This window comes from Astyanax mexicanus, chromosome 20, assembly GCF_023375975.1.
Source record: "Astyanax mexicanus isolate ESR-SI-001 chromosome 20, AstMex3_surface, whole genome shotgun sequence".
Lineage (NCBI taxonomy): Eukaryota > Metazoa > Chordata > Actinopteri > Characiformes > Acestrorhamphidae > Astyanax > Astyanax mexicanus.
Window position 1 is genome coordinate 9,727,898 of NC_064427.1, and position 24,935 is coordinate 9,752,832.

Here is a 24,935-nt window from a genome sequence, read left to right on the forward strand (position 1 = left end):
TTCAATCACATTTTTTCCAATATACTGTAATTCTACCTCCATTATTTAAATGCAACAGCTAGTGTAACCTCTGCTTATATTGTAAAATGTTTTTATTCCCACAGAATTCTTTTTTTAAAATGTTATTCAGCTCTATTCAAAAAGGTGTGGTTATTGTAAAAGGGCTGGGTTACACCTAGCCGGGGTGGGACCAACGACTGTATGGGCGGGACCATAGACTGTGTGCGCTCTGTAGAGGCAACCCTCAGGGGCGGGGTTATTTAAATGATTAGGCTGCTCTCCACAGTCTTTCTCCCTCCTCTGGTCTCTACTGCGCAGACTTGGGATTCAGGATCGCCAACATGGCGGAAGATTTTGGCTTCATTTTCATGGAATGAATGGGAACGGCGACACGGCGTCCATCTTTTTTACAGTCTCTGGTATATACTTTAGTTTGAATAGAGTAGTCCAGTTGAGAATTCCATTCTGGAAATATTGAGTTAAATAGAAGTTTAATAGCTTATAAACGCCTGTATCTGATTATATTTCTAATCAGAAAGTTTAGGTACATTCTCTGCACATACTCACTAACATCAGCATGATGCAGTATGACTGGAATATATACTGGTTGGTGGACCATTCTGAGTCCAGCAGTGGCATTGAGGTGTTTAAAAACACCAGCAGCACTGCTGTGTCAGTGCTGAGAATGACCTGCCACCCAAATAATACTAATAGCTGCTCTGTGGTGGTCCTGTGGGATCCTAACCATTGAATAATAGGGTGAAAGAAGAAAATATGTAAAATATGTAGAGAAACAGAAGGACTGCAGTCTGTAATTTTGTTCTGCATTGAATCTTAAAGCTATAAAGCACTTTCAATTGCCTTTGTGTATGAAAGGTGCTATACAAATAAACTTGCCTTGCATTACCATGTAACTATAGAACTATAAAAAGTCCTATATACAAGAAACAAGGAAGCAGTGTTAATGTTATAGCTATGGTCCCTCAAATTGAGACACAAAGAATGGGGCTGTGAAGTTTTCTTATGACAGTAACTGCAAGGGAAGTGTATATATTAGTGTATGTAACACCCTCGCCAGCCCCCTAGCCTGGTGCCACTCTCCCAACCACTGCTGTGGTCCATAAAACACGGAAAGAGGTAGTAAAATGGTGCAGGAGCTTTATGGACTATAGACTCCACCAGGCTGGCCTTCATTACCACCTCAGGAAAGGATGAAATGACCAGCGTACAGTTCTGTATGTTTCGAGAATGAGTACGTGCGGGTGGCCCGTGGGGTGTGTTTGGTGTGTGTTTGGTGTGTGTGTGTTGATTCCTGCCTGTAAATGCTCTCTCTTCCATCATCTTGCTTTCTGCCTTCCTCCCTTTCTCGGCTGTGATGGAGATGATCGCATCTCGCTGCCAGCGTCGCATCTCAATACACTCCTCACACGGAGAGAATAAAGCACAGAAGCCATTTGTCACACACACACATACACACACACACACACACACACACACACACACACACACACAAAGAATCTCTCAAAGTTCTACTTTGGAAGATGATTTACATTCTGAAGCTCTCTCTCTCTCTCTCTTTATCTCTCTCCCTTCCTCTCTCTCTCTCTCTCCACCCCACCCCCCCACTTCCAACATTCTCACCCAGAAGGGTTTTTCCGGAGCACGCTGCTGATAAAGTGGGTCAGGAAAGGGACGAAGCTCTATTTTTATCAGTAAACCATTTTCATGAGCCCCTACGACAGGTAGCAGCCCTCCACACACACATACACATACACACACAGGATACTGTATATACACATACGCATTCACACACCACAATGACAAGGAGGTTCCCTCTGCATGCACTCAAGGAACCGACTGTAAAGCCAGGGGTCGTTATACCGCAGTAACACTGGAAACTGTAACCCCGGAAGATGGATGGAAATCGAGAGAGAAAAAGAGGAGAAGAAAGCGCGGCGTTCCCCTGCAGGCCTCCGCCTGTCACGCCTCTCTGAACCTCCATCATCCTGACAGCGAGGAGCCTGCCGTCGCCAGTGTTAACATTTGTCTGCATGTCATTCACGTCTTCTCCAGAGGAACAAGGGCCATGATTAGAAAGCGTGTGCGCACACACACACACACACACACACACACACACACACACACACATCTTGTAATGCATTGTAGAATACAGTCAGTGTGGCTCACAGTCCCCCATCAAGACAACTAAGAACATTTCCTAAGCACAGGCATCAATTAAGAGAGCTCTGTTCACTAGACACTTTGACTAGACAGCTCCCAGTTGTTGATTTGCAGTCCTTTCTACTCCACTTCACTCCAGACATGTCCTCCAGAGTCACCCTGAAACCCAGTCGCTGTTCTTGGAGCAGTTCTTGGTTAGCAACAATGCTAACAGCTTAGCTCAGAATGTTTGGTGTAGATCAGGGGTCAGCATAAGGTGGCCTGCAGGCCAGATGTGAAACATCTGGCCTGTGAGGTTGTTTGAACTATAATAAACGATATGAAAAAAAATAAAAATAAAATGCTTCTCTGGTGAGCTTTTGTTTGCATACCTCCCCTGTCTCTCTCCGTCGCGCTCGTCTTGTCTTTAGCTCACGCCCATTCTCGTTTTTCCACCTATCTCCTTGTAAGGGCGTTTTTTTACCCCAGCCGTGTCCCAATTCACTAGCCAAGGCAGGGGTAGTGTATTAGACTACAACCCTGACGACATGGGTTTGATTACGCGCGAGGACGGTGTGTTTATTTATTTATTTTCCTTTCTTCTTGGGTTTACCTGCTTTGAGATCAACGGTTCTGCAATTGGGTTCAACAACCCTCTGGGCTGGAGAGCTACTAGTCTGTAGCACTCGTCCCATTACACTTCATTTTTCAAAACATATCTGGGCCGCAGCCAAACTTAATTGCCGACCCCTGGTGTAGATTATCCGCAATGCTAAAAGCCAGCCTCGCCATGATTGTGGCTGCAGTGCCAACAGACACCACAGCAGCTGCGCCTGGCAAAGGTGGAGCAGGGGCTACCCGCAATGCTAACAGCTGTGCTTGGTAAGATTGATGTGTGTTTGCCACACAGAATGTTAACTTCCAGTTTTATCAGCGCTAAGAGTTTTTTTTTTTTGGCTCCAGATATCTCCCCAGTGGATGTGTTCAATTCCATAACCAATTTAACTAAACTAACGTGGGGTTAATATTATGATAACTATGATTAATATACTAGGTATCCATGAAGATAGCTTAACTTGAACACAAAAATGTGAAATCACTTGTGTTTGTTCAATACAGTTTCAGTGGTTTTACGTACTGCCCAGATAAAGTGTGTCAAAAAAGAAACCTTATACTGTATATACTGTATATTTCAACACATTTTGTAGCATTTCTCCAGTCCATTTATTATGAAATTGTGACACACTGTAAAGAACGACTACCATAACTCACATTATGTCAAAAGAAAAAATAATACAGAGGACATTGATCACAGAATGGAGTTGGTGGACTACTCTCAGTTCAGCAATGACACTAACGTGTTTAAAAACACCAGCAGCACTGCTGTGTCAGGTCCACTCATTCCAGCACAGCACACACTAACACACAATAACTTTGTTACGTTTCTGCCTTGATGTTTTTAAAAAACAGGAATCCACCAGCTACAGATAAGAGAAAGCTCTGTGTGTGTGTGTGTGTGTGTGTTTATGTGTGTCTGTGTGTGTGAGAGAGAGACTGCTATTGAACCCAGTCATAGAGATGCTTTGCTTATATTGCTAATTAAAGCAACTAAAAAAATAACACATTAAACTTTCCAGACATATACAGCTCTGAAAAAATAAGAGACCACTTAAAAATGAGATTTTACCCAATAAATCACCTCTGGAATATAATCAAGAGGAAGTTGGATGATCACAAGCCATCAAACCAAGCTTAAAATGTTTGCACCAGGAGTGAAATAAAGTATTCAAAAGCAGTGTGTAAAACTGGTGGAGGAGAACATGCCAACATGCATGAAAACAGTGATTAAAAATCAGGGTTATTTCACCAAATATTTATTTCTGAACTCTTAAAACTTTATGAATATGAACTTGTTTTCTTTGCATTATTTCTAAAAGCTCTGCATATTTTTTGTTGTTTAAGCCATTTCTCATTTTCTGCAAATAAATGCTCTACATGACAATATATATTTGGGAATTTGGGAGAAATGTTGATCGTAGTTTATAGAATAAACAACAATGTTCATTGTACTCAAACATACACCTATAAATAGCAAAAACAGAGAAACTGATTTTTGAACTGAAAGTGAATCATATATATGTACACAAACGTATGCATTTTTTTTTGTACTACCTGTGCCTTTTCATGTGTTGGGCTCCCACCAACAGCCAAATTCAAGCACACACACACACACACACACATACACACATTAACATATGCATGCACACAGAGCTAGGGTTGTAACAGATGTTCGTGCTGTGTCCAGCTGTCGGAGAAAACCATTCCGTCACATAATATAAACATTTGCGTCTGCTTACGTAAGGCAAAGGGGAAGGGATTAGAGTAGGACGTAAACTGTGTTGTGTAACTCTGTGCACATACATAAGCTGTATTACTCAGAAATGCCTCCAGTCTGACCTCACACTGTCTGACCACCGCCAAAAATACAGCCCTGTACATTTAGAGAACTCCTATTTACAGAGGACATGCAGGACATGCAGCCAAAGCTTATTACTGGTGCATCACATACGTGGATTGTGAACATTGTATGAATGGGTCCCATATATACAGTACAGGGCAAAAGTATGGACACACCTTCTCTTTTTCAATGTGTTTTCTTTATTTTCATGACTGTTTACATTGTAGATTCGCACTGAAGGCTTTAAAACTATAAATGAACACGTGGAGTTTTATTCTTAACAAAAAAAAGAGGAAATAACTGAAAACATGTTTTATATTCTAATTTCTTTGAAATAGCTGGTGCAATAGCTAGTTTCAGGTGTGCCTTATCAGGATTAATTAGTGGAATTTCTTGCTTTATCAATGGGGTTGGGACCATCAGTTGTGTTGTGCAGAACTCAGGTTAATACACAGCTGACAGCCCAATTGAACAACTGTTAAAATTCATATTATAACAAGAACCAATCAGCTAACTAAAGAAAAACGAGTGGTCATTATTACTTTAAGTAATGAAGGTCAGTCAGTCTGGAAAATTGCAAAAACTTTAAATCTGTCTCCAAGTTGAGTCGCAAAAACCATCAAGTGCTACAACGAAACTGGTGCACATTAGGACCAACCCAGAAAAGGAAGACAAGGAGTCACCTCTGCCTCTCAGGACAAGTTCATCCGAGTCACCAGCCTCAGAAATCGCAAGTTAACAGCAGCTCAGACCAAAAACCAGTTGAATGCCACACATAGTTTTAGCAGCAGACCCATCTCTAGAACAACTGTTAGGAGGAGACTGATGCGCAAATCAGGCCTTCATGGTGAAATAGCTGCTAATAGGAAACCACTGCTAAGGGAGGCAACAAGCAGAAGAGATTTGTTTGGCCAAGAAACACAAGGATTGGACATTAGACCAGTGGAAATCTGTGCTTCGGTCTGATGAGTTTGATATCTCAAATTTGAGATCTTTGGTTCCAACTTCCGTGTCTTTGTGAGAACCAGAAAAGCTGAACAGATGGATTCCACACGCCTGGTTCCCACTGTGAAGCATGGTGGAGGAGGAGCTGTGATGGTGTGGGGGTGTTTTGCTGGTGACACTGTTGGGGATTTATTGAAAATTGAAGGCACTCTGAACCAGCACGGCTACCACAGCATCCTGCAGCAACATGCCATCCCATCTGGTTAGCGTTTAGTTGGACGATCATTTATTTTTCAACAGAACAATGACTCCAAACATCTCCAGGCTGTGTAAGGGATATTTGACCAAGAAAGAGAGTGATGGAGTGCTGCAGCAGATGACCTGGCCTCCACAGTCACCGGACCTGAACCCAATCCAGATAGTTTGGGGTGAGCTGGACCACAGAGTGAAGGAGTGAAGGGGCCAACAAGTGCTAAACACCTCTGGGAACTCCTTTAAGACTGTTGGAAAATCATTTTAGGTGACCACCTCTTGAAGCTCATTGAGAGAATGCCAAGAGTGTGCAAAGGAGTAATCAGAGGTCAAGGTGTGCCCAAACTTTTGGCCTGTACTGTATATAAATATTACAACTATGTATTTACTCTTTACACCATATATGAATTACAGTTTATGCACAATTTAATATATCAAAGTTCACACACTGAAATACTCACTGACTGTGTTGTGTAAGGTTTGCAATTTAAAACATCCACCTGTCACTTTCCAGCAGAAAGAGAGAGAGACCATCATGCATCAGAGCATATCGTCGCTGTCCAATGAAAAACAAGTATCTCCATTTTTGTCAATTTTTAGTTTACTACATAATTTAAACAGACAAACTGTCCCTTATACTGTGCCAAAATTACTTGGTGAACGGACCAATAGAAACTCTTCAAAATGACCTGAAATAAACTCTTTTTACATTGACCTCCATTGAAAGTTTACAAGGTTTTTTCTCTCTCCTGTAAAGTTGCTGTTTTGGAGATAAGTGTTTTTCATTGGACATCGATGATATGTTCCAGTTCTAGCTTAAAGCTGTATTAGGAGATTTAACTCTGAATAAACTGATATCAATATGTACATATAATGCTCTGATCACATAAAGAAAAAGAGTCATTTCTTTAATGCAGGTAATGAATTGATTACCGCTATGTGGCCTGCAGACTCAATTAATCAGTCGAACTAACCTCTACAACATGGGCAAGACCAAAGGGCTTTATTAGGATGTCGAGGGGGGGAACCAATTATAATCGAAAATGTTCTTTTTTGTGAAAAAAAATCGAAGATTATTTTTTAGGTCATAATCGCCCAGCACTAGATATCGGTATCTTGTCTATATCGTGCAGCTCCAGAAGCCCCCTTTGATCTGAATATCACTCTCCTCTTCTAAAGAGAAAATCCCCCCATTTCTCAGCTCACAGATCAGCCAGAGACAAAAGCTCGCTCCAAATCCACAAACTAATCTCTCGCTCTGGGATATTCTCCCTCCCTTTCTATCTCTCTCTCTCTCTATACCCTTTTTTACTTTCTCCCCATCTCTCTCAACCCACTTTCCTGTGCCCATCCTCTATTTTACTTTTCTTTCTCCATCACTCTCTTATTTCCATTCTCTCTCTCTTTTATTTGGTCTATGCCCCCTCCTTTCATCTCTATATTGTTCCTCTCTCTCTCTTTTGTATTTCATTTATGTTCCCCCTTGCTTGTCCTTTTTATCCTTTCTCTCTTTTTAATTTTTTTTTCTATATCTGCCCACCTCCACGTATATTATTTACTATATCTTTCTTCCTCCTCTATCCCCATTTCTCTCTCTCTAATTTCCTTATAATTTTTATTTCATTTCATCCTTTCCTGCATATGTGTTCTCTTGTTCCTCTCTCTCTCTCATTCTTCTTTCTCTATCTCTATAATTTACACTATATCTCCCATTCTTCCTCTCTCTCTCTCTATCTCTCTCTTATTTCCTTGTCTCCCGCCTTATTTCCTCTATTCCCCTCTCTTATTTCCTCACCATTTCCTTCTTTGCATTTCTCTCACTCTGTTTCCGTTTTCTCTTTCTTTTATTTCACCTATGCACTCCCTTTCTCCTTCTCTCTTTTCTCTTATTGCCCTCTCTCCTTTTTAATTTCCTCTTTATCTACCCATCTCCCCCTTCATTTCCTTATCATTTTTCCTTTCCTGCATATGTGCTCTCTTTGTCCCCTCTCTTTGCCTTTCTTCTTTCTTTATCCATCTCCCTCTTATTTTCATTCTCTCTCCTTCTCTCTCTCTTTTATGTCCTGTCTCATTTCTTTTATCTATCATTTCTTTCTCTCTATTAATTTACTCTATATATCCCTTTCTCCTCCCTCTGTCATGTTTACTTATCTCCCCCTTATTTCCTATATTACCCTCTTTTATTTCCTTATCAATTTCTTCCCTGCATTTCTCTCTCTTTGTTTTTAATTCCCCTTTTTTATTTCACCTATGCATCCCCTCTCTCCCTCTCTCTTTACTGTCATTGTGCTTTCTTTTTTTTTAAATTTCCTCTATATCTGCCCATCTGTCTCTCTTTCTTATTTCCTCTACCCCCTCGCTTATTTCCTTATCATTTATTTCTCCCTGCATCTCTTTCCTATTTCCTCTCCTTTTCTTTCTATCCCTCTTTCTCTCTTACTCTCTCTCCCTCTTTTCTCCCCCTCTCTTTTTCTCTTTCTGTCTCCCTCTCTCCTTCTTCCCCTCCTTTAATTTCCTCTATATCTTCCCATATCCCCCTTTTTCTGTCTTCCTCCTCTCTTTCTTATTTCCTCTACCCCTCTCCTATTTCCTTATCATATTTTCTCCCTGCATCTCTCACCTATTTCCTGTCTTCTTCTCTTTCTATCCCTCTATTTCTCTCTCCCTCTTCTCTCTCTGTCTCTCTCTCTGTCTCTCTCTTTCTCTCTCTCTCTCTCTCTCTCTCTCTCTCTTTCTCTCTCTCTCAGGGCTGAATCACCTTCTCTCTGTTAAAGCCGGTCTCTTCCAGATCAAAGGCAGTGTGTGTAATTGGTCACACAGCTCTGGTTAATCCGTTGTTATTGTTTCTTATTTGTGCACAATCCCAGAGCTGCTGGGAGCTGTAACCTTCCACACACACACACATACACACACACACACACACACACACAATCCTGAGCTGTGGGGGGCGCTGTGTGAGTGCAGACTAGTGATGAGATGGTTGCAGGATTAATGATATGATAGCTGACACGATTGATTACTTTATTGCTATTTTATAGCTGTATCTATTGATTATATAAAGTTATTAGAATGGTTATTAGAATGATTGAGTTTCCTATTCATATTAATTTATGGCAGCCATAACATTACAACCACTAACACTAACAACTACTACTATTTTAATTAGCAGAGCACACTGCACAGGTTACTGAGAGATGCATACTCTGCTCTGAAATGTATACCATAGCATAATTTATCATTATAACAATATCATAATATCATCATTACATCACTCACTCCTACCCCACTGAAGGTCATTATAACTCTCAAACACCGGCAGCATCACCTGACCTTCACACTGAAGCATGAACAGTTTCAGCACCACGGCCAGCGGCCAGCGAACCCTCAGAACTACGCAGTCCCGCTCACTCCACACAGCCTGTTTATGTTCTTTCTTTAATACAAGATGAGTAACTATATCAAAACTGAGAGCGGAAAGAGCCGCACATCTTCAGTCATCAGTTAGTCAGCGCTGAGGAGACACATGGAGGATATTACTGGAAGCATCAGCAGCTTTAAAGCATGAGTCAGTCACTCACCGAGGTATAGAGGTACCCCTCGCTGTTCATGCCCAGATAAAGCCCTGTCTTGGCCCCCTGGATCGCCACTATCCGCAGGCCCACAGGAATCAAGTTGAACTGTGCTGCAGAGAGAGGAAACACATACACACACATACACGGTTGTATAAATATAATTTCAACCTTAGCAAGTAAAAAAAAAATCTTTATGCTGTTTAAAATTGACAAACTATAAAAAAATATAACTTAATACACACACACATGCATGCATATAACACACACCTCAACTATTTTGATTTTAAATTCAGAAAAAAATTAACCCCTTGGACCCTTTCTTAATACTCAATTTATTGAGAGAAAATTATGAGTTCATAGCAGTTACAATGAATGATTATGCCTGATTATCTGCCATCAGTAACTGCTTTATTTTGTTCTTTAAAAATATACATTGTTTAGCATTCACTATGAATTGTTCAGTACCTCCTATCATGTTTTTTTAGTATCCAGTATAAAATATTCAGTACCCACTAGAGATTCAGAACAGAATTCAGAATTGGTTAGGATTTTTTCCGTAACCACTATGAAATATTCTATTACAATTTAGTTCAGTATCTACTATGAATTATTCAGTGTCTCTTATGATTTATTTCAGTATCTACTATGAATTATTCAGTGTCTCTTATGATTTATTTCATTATCTACTATGAATTATTCAGTGTCTCTTATGATTTATTTCAGTATCTACTATGAATTATTCAGTGTCTCTTATGATTTATTTCATTATCTACTATGAATTATTCAGTGTCTCTTATGATTGATTTCAGTATCTACTATGAATTATTCAGTGTCTCTTATGATTTATTTTAATATCTACTATGAATTATTCAGTGTCTCTTATGATTTATTTTAATATCTACTATGAATTATTCAGTGTATATTATGATCTAGTTCAGTATCTACTATGAATTATTCAGTGTATATTATGATCTAGTTCAGTATCTACTGTGAATTATTCAGTGTATATTATGATCTAGTTCAGTATCTACTGTGAATTATTCAGTGTATATTATTATTTAGATAAGTATCTATTATGAATTATTCATTGTCTATTATTTTTTTTTAGAATTCACTACAGAATAATAAGTATTCACTACCCACTATAAACTGTTAAATAAATGCAATTGCTCAGTATCCACTATGAAATATTCATTACTAACTGTTGATTATACAGTGTCCACAATTTATTTTTTGTTTTCAGTATTATATATATTTTTATATTCTATTCTATTTTATTTTATATATATTTTTTCAGTACTATTATACATTCTTTAGTATTCATTATGAATTATTCAATATTATTCACTTTACATTGTTCATCCACCAGAAATTAAATTGTATCCACCAGAAATTATTCAGCACTTTTACGTAAGCACTGATTTTTAAGGACAAATCAAAGTGACAAAGTGTGAAAGCTGCCCTTTACTGCGATTTAACTAGAAGCCCCACATTATCAGAAAAGATAGAAGAAAAAGACAGAGATAGACAGAGACACAGAGAGAGGACAGATGGGTGACGGAAGGATTAACATAATGTAGTAAAGAAAGGAAGAGGGTTAAAAAGGACAGAACAAGAGAGAAGGACATGAGAATGACATGGAGGAGATAAGACGAAGACGTGACGGAGGAGACAGAAAGAGAAAAAGAACAAAGGGGACAGAAAGATCAGAAGAGACGTTCTGTTTCTGTTCCCTATGAGGAAAAAGGGACATTTCATTGTGGAATCGGTGTATGTGAAATTAATGAAGTACTTTTTTATGTGTTTACATTCACTGGCCACTTTATTTGAAACTCCTAACTCATGGCTGAAAAGCCATTTCATAATAAATCATTACAAACATCTAATCTTGTCTATTGAATGTAAATGACTGTAATGTATGTAGACTGACACATGATGTGTGTTTGTGAGTGTGTGCATGTGTGTGTGTGTGTGTAGGGGTGTTATATGGTCATTGATCACATGGGTCGGCTTTAGTGAAATGAGCCTAAAGCCGGCGCCAGGAGCCAGTGGCAGCGTGTAAAACACCTGGCGTCAGGCCAGACATGCAGGCCAAACATATGCCAACTGTGGGCTTTCAAATTAATTATCATCAAAAATTCAGACAGACAGACAGAAGAACAGGGACAGAAACTGAACAAAGTTTAGATGAGGACTATGAGTGATAGAAGAAAAATGGAATATATATATATATATATTATATATATATATATATATATATATATATATATATATATATATATGTAATATATATATATATGAAAAAGTTTGGGCACCCCTGATCATTTTTTTGATTTTCCTTTATAAATTATTGGTTGTTCGGATCAGCAATTTCAGTTAAATATATCATATAGCAGATGAACACAGTAATATTTGAGAAGTAAAATGAAGTTTATAGGATTTACAGAAAGTGTGCAATAATTCTTTAAACAAAATTAGACATGTGCACACATTTTGGTGTGAATGGGGAGTAGGTGTGTTGTATTTGGTGTTATCTCTTTCCCCACTCTCTCATACTAGTCAATGGAAGCTGGAAACATGGAACCTCATGGCAAATAACTCTCTGGGTATCTAAAAATACAGTCCATAAGGAAACTCTGCAAACAGTTTACTGAAGACAAGCAGACTAATGACATACATTACTGGAACCATGTGTTGTTGTACTGATGTGACCAAGAAAAAGCTTATTTGGTTCAGATGGTGTCAAGCAAGTATGTATTGCCTACAGTCAAGCATGGTGGTGGAAGTGTCATGGCTTGGGGCTGCATGAGTGCTGCCGGCTGTGGGGAGCTAATGACATGTACGTGAATGGTCAAATTGGAATGTATTAATCTTTTTGCTTTCGCACATGCGCTACATGCTTCTCTCTCGTACCCACACATCTCTTGGGCAGCTGTGCACCTATAGCTGCAAAAACAGCAAAAGCAAAACGCCTTTTTTCACCTCCTCGACCTGAGCATGAACTTCAGACGAGCTGTTTGCTGTTTCTCCACTCCAGCAGAAGATGCTCAACATATGAGCTGCTAACAAACGCATCCATTTACCTTTAAAAAGCTACATCTCTTAAATATGTTTACATTTTTTTGTTGTTGGTGTTTATATACAGGAGTTGGACAATAAAACTGAAACGCCTGGTTTTAGACCACAATAATTTATTGTCCCGATGGACAGTTCTGGTGGAAACAGGAGAGTTGAGGTGCACATTGAATTTTGCCGTGATTTGGGTTTTTTGGATACAGTCCGGGTTAGCACCCGAACATCCCTTTCAGACAGCTTCCTCATGCGTCCACAGTTAATCCTGATGGATGTGGTTCGTCCTTCTTGGTGGTATGCTGACATTACCCTGGATACCGTGGCTCTTGATACATCACAAAAACTTGCTGTTTTGCTCACAGATGCTCTAACTCTGCTAATTGAATTTTCACACTCTGCTCTTACTGGTGCAATGTGCAATTAATGAAGATTGGCCACCAGGCTGCTCCAATTTAGCCATTAAACCTCCCACACTAAAATGACAGGTGTTTTAGTTTCATTGTCCAACCCCTGTACATATCAATGTGCGCATGTGAGGCGTTTCAGGGACAGATTTTGTTCACGTTACACACAGATACAGGTCACTTACATTTGTAACTGTGAACAGTCAAGGTAGCCAAATCTAATCTGAGGAAAAAAATCAGATTTGAGCAACGTGGCTTGTAATGTGAACGTAGCCAAAGTGTCAAATCTTGAGTGTTGTCCCATAAAAAGATGTAATAAAACGTTTAAAAAATGTGAGGATTGTACTCACTTTAGTCAGATACTGTGTATATCTATGTTTCAAATTGTAGTAGAGTTACATATGTGTTATATGTACAGTACATGTAAGTACGTTAAATTATATTTATAAATGTAGGGCCATTCTTTTATGTATTTTCCACTGCTACTGATACCCTCAACAAACAGTTCTACTGTATGCATATGCTGTACATTAGTATTAATAGAGTAAAATTACAGTCAGGTCACACACACACACACACACACACACAAACACACACACACTTACAGAAGGAGCTGCTCTCGTCCCTTGTGCCGTCCATGGTGCCATCCGGCTGCATCTGGAGGTAGTAGCCATGCTGGCTGTACAGTCGGGTGACAATGCCTTTTAGCTGAGGCTCTGCAAAAAACACACACACACACACACACACACCTAGTTACACACATATACACACCAGCATGCTCTTGAGACAGCCATCACAGTGTGTATACAAGGTGCAGGAGACACAGAAGCTGTTTACACAGTTTGCTGCTGTTTTGGGCCTGTTTTACTGTGGTCCAACAGTCTGGTTTCTTTATACAGAATGAACTGGATTAGTAGGAAAGGACGTGTTCTATCAGATTACATGGATTACCTGAGGAGTGTTCTTTACTACTGTAAAACCTATTTACAGTGCTGTGGTTTAGACCACTGACTTTATTCCTGGTATTAATGTAAGAGGAATCTAAGACAAGACAACAAGACAATCATTAATACCAAACACATGAAATGTGGTCTCCACCTTTAACCCATTCATCCAGTGAACACACACATTCAGGTAGCAATGAATTGAATACCAAGAACACAAAAAATGGCCTTATGTTGTTGGGAATAACGTTTTTGACAGGCAATCAATGCTTTCTTGGTTTTCAGGGTCAAGCCAGAACAGGTCCAGGTTTTTTTTTTATATAATTCTTGGAAAATAAGTTCTAAGGAACTGGGATGTGACTTGGGCAGCAGAATATGATGTCTGGCAAGAACACAAGATTGCAAAATTTTAATATACAATACCAGTCAAAAGTTTGGTCCTCCATAGTAAACACATGTGCTTTCGTTTTTCACACTGCTAACCTGCCATGCAGTTACAGTGTCTGCTCACAACTTCTCCCTCCTTCTTATCTACAAATCATGCAGAGCACGTGTTGGACAGTGTTTGACTTGCTCCAACCTCACCATACACTATAGTGATGCCTTCTCTACTATAGGAACAAATATTCCCAACTTTTCCACTGAGAAAGTAATTATATGCGCTTTCTCTGGTGTAAACACACTCCGTTTCAACAAGGTAGTGACCACATCTGGGTTGGTCACCTCTGGCAAGCGTTTTAAATCAGAAGAAAAAATCTTCCCTCTTAAATCCTTACCAAAATGATCAAGAGAAGAGGTTTGATCACTAATTACAAATCTCTGACTATAGCGTGTTTCCTCTGTGTTTGGGAGATTTGCGAAATATGCGCTCGTGATTTTGACAGCTGAATATTTAAAATAGCGCCACCGGAAGCGTCGAAGGAACAGACATGCGCAGTAGCTTTGCTATTTTTTTCCCTCATTGAAACGGTCTATACCAGCTACAGAACAAGAGGTAGAATATGCTATGCTACATATATATCTCAATTTATTTTGATAATTAGCGTAGGTTCCTATCAGAGCTGAGTTTACCACCACATTTCATTGTTTGTTGTTTTTTTGAAAAGAAAAAAGTGCATAATATAGTTATTTTAAGTTATTTGACACTTACTTGCTGCAAAGATTAAAGACAAGTTCCCTATTCTGTGTTTCCCCTCAGTCCAGCTCACTGAAAGCCAGGTTAAAAATATGCTCTAAATAAAATCACACATCTTGCTGGTAGCCTGGTCTAATTTAGTCTCTTTATTCAGAGCACAGGTGGTTCGCCACAGCCTGAAGCAGCCTCCAAAAACCTGAAGTCTACAACGAAAGCCAAGGATATAATCCTACCCCCGAAACTGTCCTACAGCCAGGTTTTTTTTTAATATATCCCACAGCATTTGTCCTAAATTGTACAGGTTAGTATGCTTTAATGATTATTAATGATTATTATAATTTGTAACACAGTAGGCCAAAATGATTTTATCCAGACATCAATATTGTGCCGAAAAAAATACATTTACAAATATATTATATGTCCAACTGTTTCTGAATACCCTTTTTATTAAACACATTTAAATTACATCCATTACAAAGATGTACAAATGCTCACACAGCTTGTCTAGACATAGGGCTCACTGTAGCAGAATGCCAAATACCAAGCTCTATAACTGTTGCATTGTAAAACTGTAGACTGCATTACATCTTGGGATCCCCTATGAAAACAACTGCCAGCTGTACAGTTAATTGTAAAATTTGAGGGAAAAACAGATGGTTATATTTGAGAGGTTTCCCAGGAATTTACTACTTTAATTTAAGACAAAAACAGGCAAAAACACATAAAATCTTCTACACATAGAACGATCTAAATTGTCCCTAATCATAGACTGTACCAAAAAAGGAAATATTTTGAATTTCCACTCACTAAATTTAGTACTGAAATTGAACAGTTAAGACACATACAAAATCTAACATTTTCTTAGTGTACTGCACAAAAGTTACATTTTTCTTATTGGCCCCGGACATCCTTTATTTGCATAATAGGCATGTCTTCCCACTCCTAACCGACCAACAGTGTGGACACTTGGCTACATTAGCTAACTTCCCTTGTGTATTTTGTCCTATTTTATATAATGGCTGACTGCCTGGCTGCAGTGTTGTAGGTCATAAGAACAAGTTGCCATTTTCTTTACAACAAAACATGAGTTTAAAACATGAATTTGATGTATTTTACAGTTCATTTACAGTGAAACTCTTTACAGTGTATGTATATAATATAAAAGCTTTACTTTTACAGAGTTTCAGTGGTAACTAAAGACCCCTATTATTTGAAGAGCATGTGATTATTGTAAAGAATAATTACAGTATTTATTTATTTATGTGTATTTATTCATGTAAAAAATCTGTAATACTTTGTAATTTGTTTACAGTAAGTTACTATTTTTATCATACAATACTATGCTGTACTTATCCTGCAATATATCAATATATTGCAGGATAAGTACATACTTTCTTGTTGACCTAGATATTGCCAAATATATTGGTTCATTTTCAGTTTCAGAGAACACAGAGAACCACATGCTTTATACCAACACTGTACAAAGTTGTGATTTACCGTAATTTAAGAGCTTACTTAAATTAACTTAAGTTAACTTACTGTATAATTTACAATATATTTTATAAAGCTAGTGTTTCTCCTGGTTCTCTGCAATGGAAACACTGTTTAAAAAAAAAATCGACATACATGCAATTGGCAATATCAAGGTCAACAAGAAATATTATAGGTTTTATATTAGTTGAAAGAGATTAGTTGAAAATGTAAATATTGAATAGGTCTAAGTAGACGTATGGGTATTTGGAGGGATGCTGTAAGTTAGGAGCTTTTAAACCAGAGATGAAGGCTTTCTTCCTCATAAAATTTTTGTGTTTTTGTTTCACCTTTGTGTTAGATTTCCAGTTGTATCTTATGTATCTTACTCATAGGGAGTGCAGTGTGAAGTAAGCTACTGCATTGGACAATAATCGAAAAATAACCTAATAACATACTAACAGTAAATTCTACATTATATGGAGCTATAACTAGGCTAGCCCCTTTAAAAGCACACATTAATCCACCAATTAGCTGATAATCTTTATTTTTAGAGGCATTTCAGGTCAGAGGAGGACCTAAAAGAGTGAAAGAAAGTCTGCTGCATTAAAGATGGATTAGAATCACACGTTTATTTGTGACAGGGGAACAGAAGGAGAACAGAGGCTGAATGTTTTATGAGCTGTGTCCCTCCGGACTACTTCTGTTCATTTGAGAAAGGAAGGGGAAGAAGAGCATTAATGGCCTTTTTCGCTCTTTCTGTGCAAAGATTTCCAAACCTACAACCTTGCACTTTGCCTGCCTGCAACCTCTATGTAAAGGTTAGCTGAGGATGTATGAGGACGGTTTGGCCCCCTTGGCCAAATAACACGTTTCAGCATACAATTTCTTCACAGGAATTTTTACCTCTGTTCCTTGCAGAGAGCCTCTGTTTGAGATTTTCTTGAGTCACCTTGCTGCACAACCCCTTTAACCCACACCTGGCATTAGGCACAGTACACAGTAAAATCCACAGTGTTAAAATCACAGTGTAAACATGTTTAAACTCTCTGGGAGTTTTTCTAACAGCCCTCAGTGATAAACAATCCACAGAGTTGGTAATGTTCTGTGTGTTTGTGTGGTTTAGCTTGTGGTGGTTCCCCTGATGGAGCGTTATTATTCACCCTCTTGGTGTTGTTGGGTTGGATGGTGGATAAGGGTCTCCATCCAAGAGTTATTTTGTTATGATGGGAGAACCACTGCTTTTTTGGCAGTTTTTGATGGTCTATCTTGTTCTAAATTAAGCTTACATAGTATAAAAAGGTAATATATTCTCTGGTATAACTGACATTTCATAATGTTTTATAGATACTCCAGTATATAGTTTTTTAACACTAAAAGATTTAGATTTTAAAATTGGTGAGTGGAACCATATGTTATCTAGGACAGTGTTAAATGAAACTCTTACAGAGTTAAATTGACACTGTCTATTTTTCTGGGTAGGCTGGTGTTTATCTTTAACAGAGATTCCTATTTATTTTACTTTTTGCACATTTGTGTTAATAATGGGGGACATTTAAAGTAACTGAATACATTGTTTTAAAGTGGTGCCCATAAATGTGACGGATAGAGTACAGGTAGTGTATGTTTTGGATCATTATGGTGCTATAAGCCATCACTTTATGCACAATTAAACACTTTATGATCTCTTTATGAGTTTTAGACCATATATAGTGTTTTCAGATACTTTTTTTTTGGAGATACAGTGTGTATTATTAATATCCAGACTGTTGATTTATTGATTTCTGAGGAGGGGTTGAACATACTTGTATTTATTAATATCACAATATTTAGTGTGTTCGTGTGGTGCAGTGGGTGGTGTGGCGCAGTGGATAACACCACTGCCTGCTTGAAAACTATCACATCATGTGGGAGAATGGGGTTCAATTCCTGGTCTGAGTGACTATACTGTGATACACCAATAAAAGTCCCTGGGCAAAGACTTCTAACACTACATTCACTCGACCCTGAAATAGGGACAACCTGGAATAGGAACAAGTCCCTCTGGATAGGAGTGTCAACCAAATGCAGTAAATGTAAATGTACAGAATATTGCAGAACTAGAGGTGGGCAATATGGATGTGGTCCTAAAATAATCATGATATTGCAAATTACTAAAAAATGAATTAATAATTTGTAACTGAAATATATTTTTTTAGCATATGTATTGTCTTTACATTTTCTTTTATTTCTCTTTACACTCTTCACTAAAGTATGTACTTAGGTAGACCCCGCCTACGACTGTGTATGGCTTTGTATGGCTTTGTAAGTGTAAGGGTATATTAATTTAAAATATTTACCCCAGAATGTCTCAACTAATCATTGTTTGACATAAGTTCATTTTAAGAATATACTCCTGCAATAAAGTAATTGTAAAAATTTCATTTTGGACTAGTATTTGTAACAGTTTCTAACATTAAGTATAAACAAAAATTCTGTAAACTGTTGTCTATTTTGTAAACGGCATTTCACCCAGATAAAATAGCAACACTTTAACAAAATGACTAACGTAGCAGGATAAAAGTGTAAAGTAACGGGGGAAAAAATCAAATAAAATACTTAAATGCAGAATATTTGAAGATTTTATTTGCAAAAAATAGAGCTATGTTTAAAGAATAGCACCTATCTGTGTTTGCATATAATCTATTAATTTAGTGCACGTAAACTGCAAACATAAACAACAACAATACAAAAAAAAACTCTTAAAGCTTTACAGAAAATATCAAACCAAATACAAAGTAGATTGATTTTAAGACTAAAAAACACTTTTATCATTTAGAAAACTAAAACAATATTATTATGAACAATACAATATGGCAAATCATACACAGAACTATGAAATATTTCAGTGTCAGTTTTTTGTTTTGTTTTTAGTGGTGTCTATTCTGCTTACAGCTCTCTCCATCAATAAGTTAGACTTAGATGACAAGAGGTTGTGTTTTGTTATGCAGAGAAGCGCTGCAGAATCTGCTGAACTTTTCCCAGGACCCGGAGAGAACTCTGATCGATTTTATCCCGTCCTCCACAGTCACAAAGGAGTGCAGGGGTGTGTGTGTTTGCATGTGCAATTGAACAAACACCCAAAAATAACCTAGAAGAAGTTGTTGGAATGGAGTGAAACTTTTTATGTGTGAAAGTAATAATGTTGTATGTAAGCGATTACAATATTAGAGTAATGGTATATGTTTATTAGGATAAACTGCACAACTGATCGAAGGAAAAGCACACTGACATGCCAAAAATCATGGGCTAGCAGTTTGTGAATCATTAAATTACCATAAAATGTTCAGGAGAGACTTTGGTGATACAAACAAAGATACAAAAGTGATGTAAAGTACAAACAGTGTAAATATACCCTTAACACTACAACATTTGTAGTTGGAACATATAACTGGGTGGGAGTACAACCACAATAATCAAACTGTTATAACCCTAATGACAATTTGGTACTTTTATTTTTGAGAGAATAAGGTACAAAATTCATTCTTAAAATAAATATTTTTGGGGTGGGGCTTCTAATTTAAATACCCTGGGCATTTAGGTTTCTCCCCAAGCTTTTTAATGATTTGTTCTATACCATATTGTTTACACTGTAAGGCCCGGACTATAAGACACACTGTGAATAAACACCTATTTCATGGTCTATTTTCATGCACAACGCGCACCAGATTATAAGGCATTATAAGGGAACAGGGGTGTTGATCGGGGGACGAGACCTGTAAAACTAGTAGTCAAAACTGTGATTCTTAATAAAAAAAAAAACATTTTCAGAAGAGTCAAACAAGTCAAACGATTGCTGGATATTAATCTACACAGATTTCTCTCCTAAAAACTGCTTATTTTGGCAAGTAAAGCGCTTCTGTTCATTTTCAACAAGCTTAGATTTCCAGATTTCCACTAGAGCTTTAGCTTTAGCATTAGCGGTTGACCACCCAACAGTGCTACACTCAGGTACCCTGAGTGTTCTGGTAAACCAGGTGATATTAGCTAGCGGTTTGTCCCACGTAGCTTGCGTTAACATGGCAAACATACAAGCTCTGGGCCAATAATAAAACACACCCTTAAACAGCCAAATGGCTTTCAGGTAATGCTAATGCTGCTCCAGAACTGCTAGCCGGGGTTAGCAGCAGACTACAGGCTAATAATACTGACCTTTGAATGGCTAAACAGTTAGCGCTTTGCAAGTTATGCTAATACTGCTCCAACAGTGCTAGCCGGGGTTAGCAGCAGACTACAGGGCGATAATACTCACCTCTGAATAGCCAATAAGCTTGCACTTAGCAGGTAATGCTAATACTGCTACAGCAGTGCTAGCCGGGGTTAGTAGGTTGTAAAAATAAAAGTATTTTAAGTTCGCCTTATAGTACAAAAAATATGGTAATTGTTTTTTTCCCCCCACATCAGTGGATCATCTGAATGGGGTTGAATCTGACCACACCTCCTGGCTGCACCCAGGAACAAGAGGTAAATACCTAAACATAAACATATACTTATTAATGTCCATATAAAAACGGCGATGGGGTAAACTTTCTTTACCAAATCACAGATCTAAAATATTTAGTAACACGAAAAAAAAGCAAAATGTGAGACATTTGAAAGAGAGCACAATTCATATATATATATTTTTTACAGCTTTTACAGTACTTTTGCATTGTCCCACATTCAGACAAAGTAGAAAAACAAATGTGAGCATTTCTGTGTGTATGTGGGTGTGTTTGCCTGTCTGTGATGTTCTGGGAACATCTTATCATTGTGTAGGAATCAGCTCAGGGAGGCTGTCAGAAGCATGGGTGATGCTCTCTCTATCTCTTAATCTCTCTATCTCTCTCTCTCTCTCCATAGCTAATATCCATTGAGTTATGTGGGCTATCATTCAGCACAATAACACAATAAGGCCATACATCACCCAATCAGAGTGGGAAAACTGGATTAGGTGTCAGGAAGCAGTGTATTTGTGTGTGTGTGTTTGTGTGGGCTGTGTAAATTTGATTTTTTACTAAACTGTCCCTTTAAGACAGGCGTGGGGAACGGAGGACTTAAGTCCAGCTCAGATTACTGAATTCCCTGCTGTAACACACTAAAACCTGGCGACTAAACCTGGCAATTAATGGCTGAGCTAAATCAGTTGTGCCTGAGCAGGAAGAGCGTCTCCGGGACCCCCAGGACCAGAGTTCCCCACCCCTGCTATAAGACCCAGCATTTTTTTTTTTGCTGCAATGACACATAGGTCAGTGGAAAAGCCCCTATTAAGATAATGATACATGTATGAGTATGTGTGTGTGTGGTCTTCTTTAATCGACACTGAAGTGTGTGTGTGTGTTAAGCTCTAAAACAGCTCTCTCAGCTCCTCCAGCCCGGCCTGTCTGTAATGATGTAAGAGCTATTAGGCCTCGTGAATGAAAGCTGTTGACGACTGTCATTACCCTCGCTCATGCCACAGAGGGCAGGAAATTATTTGTATTCATCGATACTCAGTTCTTAATCAAACCAGTGAGCGAATGAGTGAGTGAGTGAGCATGACAGAGAGGAACAGGCTTAAGTATTATCATAGGTGATCAAGTCAAAACTGTTTAAAGTGAAATAAAGCAAAAAAAAAAAATCAAGTTTATACAATTTTCCAACTTACTGTAAATTAACTTCAAAAAAATAAGACACTTGGGGCATACAGGTGTCTGCTGCAGTGAGTATGTTGTGGCCCGGGTTTAAATCTTATAAAATCTTATAAATATTATATTCAGTACTGGCTCTTTTTCAATGCATTTTTTTTGTGACTATTTACATGGAGATTCTCACTGAAGGCATCAAAACTTTTAATGAACACATGTGGAGTTACGTACTCAACAAAAAAAGGTGAAATAACTAAAAAAATATATTCTAGTTTCTTCAAAATAGCCACCCTTTGCTCTGATTACTGCTTTGTACACTCTTGCCATCATTCTCTCAATGAGCTTCAAGAGGTGGTCTCCTGAAATGGTTTTCCAACAGTCTTGAAGGAAGCTTCCCAGAGGTGTTTATTAGCACTTGTTGCCCCTTTGCCTTCTTCACTCTGCGGTCCAGCTCACCCCAAACCATCTGGATTGGGTTCAGGTCCGGTGACTGTGGAGGCCAGCTCATTTTTTGTTAAGTTCATAAAACTCCACATGTGTTCATTCATAGTTTTAATGCTTTCAGTGAGAATCTGCAATGTAAATAGTCATGAAAATAAAGAAAACGCATTGAATGAGAAGGTGTGTCCAAACTTTTGGCCTGTACTGTATGGACTAAAGAGTAGACTGTTTTTCTAATTATGGGAGCCGACTAGATCATATTTGCCTTAAGTATTATTATGACAGCTTAAAGGACCATTATAGGTTATCCTTTCACCAGTACATGATAAAATGATCAGGATGTGTCATCAGATATTAAGGAAATGCCATCTCTTCTCAGCAGATCTTCAGACACCATTTTCTAACTAGAACTGTGCAGTACATCAAGAAAATCTGTGTAGGTGTAGCCTCTGTTTGCACCTATTGCTCATTGCAAGAAACGTATTCCAGCCCCGAGGTTGCCAGGTTTACAAATACAAAACAGCGAGGCAACAGTCATGGAAGCTAGCAAGAAAATATACATCAGAAAGCAAAAGTTAGAATCTATATTGACTTAATTTACCTACAAATGTGATTATATGTTGAGCAATTTCTTTTGCCTAAAATGAGTAATGTATATATATATATATATATATATATATATATATATATATATATATATATATATATATATATATATATATATATACGTGTGTGTGTGTGTTAAACTAAGCAGTGTGTAGGGTGTGTATTTTTAGAGCATGGGCTTTTTTCAGTATATCAGACTTGGCTTAGGCTAACACAGCTAGTGGTGCATAAAGCTAGCTAGTCAGCTAGCTGCAGATAAAGCAATATTAAATCCACATTGGCATTAAGTATTACAATGTCTCTGCATGTGATTCCTTTATACAGACTTTATACAGTCACAGGGAGCTGCAGTTCCTTGTTCAACCACTACATAGAACTACTAAGAATGTGCATAGCTGCATATACTCAATAACTGGCATTGGATACTGCTCTACATGCTATGTTGGGCTGTTTGGCTTATCATTTTGACTCATATTTACATATTTGCAGAATGTGTAACACTAAAGTGTCTCATGGAGGAAGCAGAATAAAGACACTACTCAACACTACTAACTGGATATTCCTCTAGAGAGGACAGAAATCTGCGGAACTAACAAACACCACTAAGCACACAAAACAGCAAATAATGCAGCAGCATCGAGAAGCTAGAAGAGTCTTGTCCGCTAGATAAACAGCTCTTCCACGTCAGTTTCCACACTGAGCTCCACAGAGCAGTTCTGTACCCAAGTTTACTGACTTTCACAACTGGTGCTCAGAGTGCAGCAGCATTTAAAATGAAGTTGATTCCAAAAACTAAAGTACAATACATCTTAAGAGACAGAACATGGAACATACAGTAGCAGAAGCCCTCCACGATTATGCATTACCAAGATTGCCTGGAAAGATTAAGGTAGCGCCTCCCACTACATTAACCTTGATCAGGAAAGATGATCAGCGGATGGAATTGGCTCCAAAACAGTGAACACTGGCGCTAAGTATGTTTTAATTGATTGACTGCTTTATGGTCAGTGTATCACTTGCTTAAAGTGAGACACATTGTAGGAATGTGGGCGAGTTGGAGGAATGACCAAAGAGCTGCAGACGGAGAGAAAAGGAATGAGTGAGTGAGTGAGTAAGAGAGAGAGAGTGAGAGAATCCCTCAGTGCATGTGTCAGAAAGGTAGAAATCTTGTAAGAGAAAGGAAACTCTATGGTGTTTCCCAGGGGAACTGTTTATCTGGCTGCTGGTGAGAATAGAGAGAGGAAAAGCAGTGTGTAGAACTAAACGTGTGTGTATGTGTGTGTGTGTAGCATCCAACTCCAGCGCTGTTACAGATGGCAATTATTTCAGTATTCTCTGGGTCTCAGCCAGAGCCACTCTGGATATACATCAAGTGACAAGCGCTGTGCTGAGCAGGCTTGTCCTCCACAAAATACAGCAACTCAAACACAGTACAAGTCAGTGGCTCTCGCTAGCACGCTAACACAGGGTTGCCAAATCTTACACACTGGCCATGAGACTTAAGTAAGTTAGCTAACTGCAGGTCTGTGGATATCTTTAAAGGTCTCCTTTGACTAAAATAATTTTTTTCTTGTTCTTTGTGAAATACAATAGGTCTCACTGATTTGTATATTATGCTGCACATGACATTGTTTCTCAGCCTCCTTTGTCTGCAGTAGCTAGTAAAAGAAAATCCTCAGAAATACGAGTTGATCAGAGAGACGCTCGGGTGTCTACATCAACCAGTGACTTCATGGCCTCGCCCACCTCGGCTCAGGACTGCCCACAGGCGTTCCTGATCCAAGGTGGAGCTTACAGCTTTGTTTACAGAGCTAGTTAGCGTTAGCTATCT

The 24,935-nt window shown here is 38.4% G+C and overlaps 1 protein-coding gene across 1 annotated transcript in view; it reads right to left on the minus strand.

The window, feature by feature from the left end:
- fgf11b (fibroblast growth factor 11b) overlaps positions 1-24,935 on the minus strand; it is an 83,686-nt gene that overhangs the window by 25,976 nt on the left and 32,775 nt on the right. Inside the window, exons 2-3 of the mRNA XM_007231174.4 lie at positions 13,469-13,579; positions 9,394-9,497 (exon numbers count right to left, since the gene is read on the minus strand). Coding sequence (XP_007231236.1) covers positions 9,394-9,497; positions 13,469-13,579 — 215 coding nt within the window. The remainder of the gene's footprint in view (positions 1-9,393; positions 9,498-13,468; positions 13,580-24,935) is intronic.